The sequence below is a fragment of the Symphodus melops genome, assembly GCF_947650265.1.
Source record: "Symphodus melops genome assembly, chromosome: 23".
In the NCBI taxonomy this organism is placed as follows: domain Eukaryota; kingdom Metazoa; phylum Chordata; class Actinopteri; order Labriformes; family Labridae; genus Symphodus; species Symphodus melops.
In genome coordinates, this window is record NC_136713.1 from 27501 (window position 1) to 32500 (window position 5000).

General features: G+C 34.1%; 2 protein-coding genes across 3 annotated transcripts in view; both read left to right on the forward strand.

Moving 5' to 3' along the window:
* Positions 1-2462, forward strand: part of LOC306818785 (sodium/myo-inositol cotransporter-like) — a gene marked incomplete at both ends in the record, with an annotated part of 8536 nt that extends 6074 nt beyond the window's left edge. Inside the window, one exon of the mRNA XM_079336503.1 lies at positions 2406-2462. Within this exon, the coding sequence (XP_079192629.1) occupies positions 2406-2462 (57 nt within the window). The remainder of the gene's footprint in view (positions 1-2405) is intronic.
* Positions 2354-5000, forward strand: part of LOC306818665 (ATP-dependent RNA helicase DDX3Y-like) — a 35142-nt gene continuing 32495 nt past the window's right edge. The window contains exon 1 of one of the 2 annotated variants that reach the window (XM_079336349.1): positions 2354-2709. In XM_079336349.1, coding sequence (XP_079192475.1) covers positions 2665-2709 — 45 coding nt within the window. In that variant the 5' untranslated portion in view covers positions 2354-2664. The remainder of the gene's footprint in view (positions 2710-5000) is intronic. The other variant, XM_079336350.1, reaches the window with a different exon arrangement.

Sequence of the window (5000 nt, forward strand, 5' to 3'; positions counted from 1 at the left end):
AAGTTATCAATAAAATACTTTTTAGGTCATTTTTTCAAACAGGGGAGCAGCTAAAACAGCTTCATGAAATACAGAAAAAGGAGAAGTGTAAAAAAAACAAAAAACAAACTGTCATTCCTGATTTTCACCACAAGAGGGAGACTTTACTTCACACTCCGTTCTGAACTAGTGCTGGGCTCCCAGGAAGGTTATAGTTGTGATTATAGACTGTAAATATTAGTTGTGATTATAGACTGTAAATATTAGTTGTGATTAGACTGTAAACATTAGTTGTGATTATAGACTGTAAATATTAGTTGTGATTAGACTGTAAACATTAGTTGTGATTATAGACTGTAAATATTAGTTGTGATTAGACTGTAAACATTAGTTGTGATTATAGACTGTAAATATTAGTTGTGATTATAGACTGTAAATATTAGTTGTGATTATAGACTGTAAATATTAGTTGTGATTATAGACTGTAAACATTAGTTGTGATTATAGACTGTAAATATTAGTTGTGATTATAGACTGTAAATATTAGTTGTGATTAGACTGTAAACATTAGTTGTGATTAGACTGTAAACATTAGTTGTGATTATAGACTGTAAACATTAGTTGTGATTATAGACTGTAAATATTAGTTGTGATTATAGACTGTAAATATTAGTTGTGATTAGACTGTAAACATTAGTTGTGATTAGACTGTAAACATTAGTTGTGATTATAGACTGTAAATATTAGTTGTGATTATAGACTGTAAACATTAGTTGTGATTATAGACTGTAAATATTAGTTGTGATTATAGACTGTAAATATTAGTTGTGATTAGACTGTAAACATTAGTTGTGATTATAGACTGTAAATATTAGTTGTGATTAGACTGTAAATATTAGTTGTGATTATAGACTGTAAATATTAGTTGTGATTATAGACTGTAAATATTAGTTGTGATTAGACTGTAAACATTAGTTGTGATTATAGACTGTAAACATTAGTTGTGATTATAGACTGTAAATATTAGTTGTGATTATAGACTGTAAACATTAGTTGTGATTATAGACTGTAAATATTAGTTGTGATTATAGACTGTAAATATTAGTTGTGATTATAGACTGTAAATATTAGTTGTGATTAGACTGTAAACATTAGTTGTGATTAGACTGTAAATATTAGTTGTGATTATAGACTGTAAATATTAGTTGTGATTATAGACTGTAAACATTAGTTGTGATTATAGACTGTAAATATTAGTTGTGATTAGACTGTAAACATTAGTTGTGACTATAGACTGTAAACATTAGTTGTGATTAGACTGTAAATATTAGTTGTGATTATAGACTGTAAATATTAGTTGTGATTATAGACTGTAAACATTAGTTGTGATTATAGACTGTAAATATTAGTTGTGATTATAGACTGTAAATATTAGTTGTGATTAGACTGTAAACATTAGTTGTGATTAGACTGTAAACATTAGTTGTGATTAGACTGTAAACATTAGTTGTGATTAGACTGTAAATATTAGTTGTGATTATAGACTGTAAACATTAGTTGTGATTATAGACTGTAAATATTAGTTGTGATTATAGACTGTAAATATTAGTTGTGATTATAGACTGTAAATATTAGTTGTGATTATACACTGTAAATATTAGTTGTGATTATAGACTGTAAATATTAGTTGTGATTATACACTGTAAATATTAGTTGTGATTATAGACTGTAAACATTAGTTGTGATTAGACTGTAAACATTAGTTGTGATTATAGACTGTAAATATTAGTTGTGATTATAGACTGTAAATATTAGTTGTGATTATAGACTGTAAGTATTAGTTGTGATTATAGACTGTAAACATTAGTTGTGATTATAGACTGTAAACATTAGTTGTGATTATAGACTGTAAACATTAGTTGTGATTATAGACTGTAAATATTAGTTGTGATTATAGACTGTAAATATTAGTTGTGATTATAGACTGTAAATATTAGTTGTGATTATACACTGTAAATATTAGTTGTGATTATAGACTGTAAATATTAGTTGTGATTATACACTGTAAATATTAGTTGTGATTATAGACTGTAAACATTAGTTGTGATTAGACTGTAAATATTAGTTGTGATTAGACTGTAAATATTAGTTGTGATTATAGACTGTAAACATTAGTTGTGATTATAGACTGTAAATATTAGTTGTGATTATAGACTGTAAACATTAGTTGTGATTATAGACTGTAAATATTAGTTGTGATTATAGACTGTAAATATTAGTTGTGATTATAGACTGTAAATATTAGTTGTGATTATAGACTGTAAGTATTAGTTGTGATTGCAGACTGTAAATATCACGCTTGTGATCGACTTTTATTTTTGTAACCGGATGTTTTGATGGTGATGTGTTCGTGTGGCTCGTGACAGCTGAAGATCGAGCCGACACCAGCCGAGTTTACACGAAGCAAGCAACCTTGCCGTTAAAACCGGACACTGGTTAGAAGAGGAATTAAGTAGCACGCTGCAGTCACGCGAGCTCCGTTAAGTTCCGTTAACCATTAATTTAAGAAACTAACGGTTGTCTGACGTCACCACGGTAACGGCCCCGCGCTGCTCGAGCTAACATCACCGGTGAACAAAGAGCTCCTTCTTCAACGACATCATTTTTCCTCCGTACTCTCTCGTTATGAGTCATGTGGCCGTCGAACATCTCCACGGTCTCGAGCAGCAGGTGAGTCTTACGTTACGTGTGTGTGTGTTGTTGCGTCAGGTGAAGAGAGTTCTTATAATGTTAGCTTGCCGGCTAGCTTAGCGCTAACGGGAAGCTATCCTGCTAGCTAGCGGTGGTGCGTTCATGTCCTCCTCGGATGCTCGGAGATCTGAAGCCTGAGAGATGTTGACCTGTGACGTCAATGTGGTCGCTTCTGGTAAAAGTCATGTTATAGCTTAGTTTATATTGATTTATTTACTAATATTTAGAAAGACAGAATGATTACTGTTTACTCATTCATTACCTGGTGATGACGTAATTTCTTTTAACTCGGGAATTTCGTTACTAACGTGTTCTCACGCAGTCCCGAGTGGTTCCGAGTTTCTAAGAGCTTGAACGTCCAGTCACTCATTTATCCGATTATTCTGACGTTAGGTGAAGGCAGCGTGATGATACTCTGGCCTGCAGATGAGTGTGGAGACGTGTTAGCTTCTTTAGATTCACAAAATGACAATCGTGTGTGTGTGTGTGTGTGTCATCATATCACATCATGAAACCTGTGAGTGTACAGCACCAGATCCACTTGAAGTATCACATCATGCAGCTGTACATGAACATTTAACATAAGACAAGGCCAGGAGAAGCTTCAGTTATATATGGAGACGTGGTGGTGGTGGAGATGATGATGATACTGTTGATAATGGTGATGATGGGGATGATGATGATGATGGTGATGATGGTGATGATGATACTGTTGATAATGGTGATGATGGGGATGATGATGATGATGATGGTGATGATGATGGTGATGATACTGTTGATAATGGTGATGATGGGGATGATGATGATGATGATGGTGATGATACTGTTGATAATGGTGATAATGGTGATGATGATGATGATGGTGATAATGGTGATGATGATACTGTTGATAATGGTGATGATGGTGATGATGATGATACTGTTGATAATGGTGATAATGGTGATGATGGGGATGATGGTGATGATGGTGATGATGGTGATAATGGTGATGATGGTGATGATGGTGATAATGGTGATAATGGTGATGATGGTGATGATGGTGATAATGGTGATGATGGGGATGATGGTGATGATGGTGATAATGGTGATAATGGTGATGATGGTGATGATGGTGATGATGGTGATGATGGTGATAATGGTGATAATGGTGATGATGGTGATGATGATACTGTTGATAATGGTGATAATGGTGATGATGGTGATGATGATGATACTGTTGATAATGGTGATAATGGTGATGATGGTGATGATGATGATACTGTTGATAATGGTGATAATGGTGATGATGGTGATGATGATGATACTGTTGATAATGGTGATGATGATGGTGATGATGATGGTGATGATGGTGATGATGATACTGTTGATAATGGTGATGATGGTGATGATGATACTGTTGATAATGGTGATGATGATACTGTTGATAATGGTGATGATGGTGATGATGATGATGATGATGATGATGATGATGATGGTGATGATGATACTGTTGATAATGGTGATGATGATGGTGATGATGATGATGGTGATGATGATGATGATGGTGATGATGATACTGTTGATAATGGTGATGATGGTGATGATGATGATGATGATGATGATGATGATGGTGATGATGATACTGTTGATAATGGTGATGATGGTGATGATGATGGTGGTGATGATGATGATGATGATAATGGTGATGATGATGGTGATGATGATGATGATGGTGATGATGGTGATGATGATGATAATGGTGATGGTGATGATGATGATGATGATGGTGATGATGATGATGATAGTGATGGTGATGATGATGGTGATGATGATGATGGTGATGATGATGATGATGATGGTGATGATGATGATGATGATGATGATGATGATACTGTTGATAATGGTGATGATGATGGTGATGATGATGATGGTGATGATGATGATGATGGTGATGATGATACTGTTGATAATGGTGATGATGGTGATGATGGTGATGATGGTGATGATGATGATGATGGTGATGATGATGATGATGATGATGATACTGTTGATAATGGTGATGATGATGATGATGGTGATGATGATGATGATGATGATGATACTGTTGATAATGGTGATGATGGTGATGATGGTGATGATGATGATGGTGATGATGGTGGTGATGATGATGATGATGATGATGATACTGTTGATAATGGTGATGATGATGGTGATGATGATGATGGTGATGATGATGATGATGGTGATGATGATACTGTTGATAATGGTGATGATGGTGATGATGGTGATGA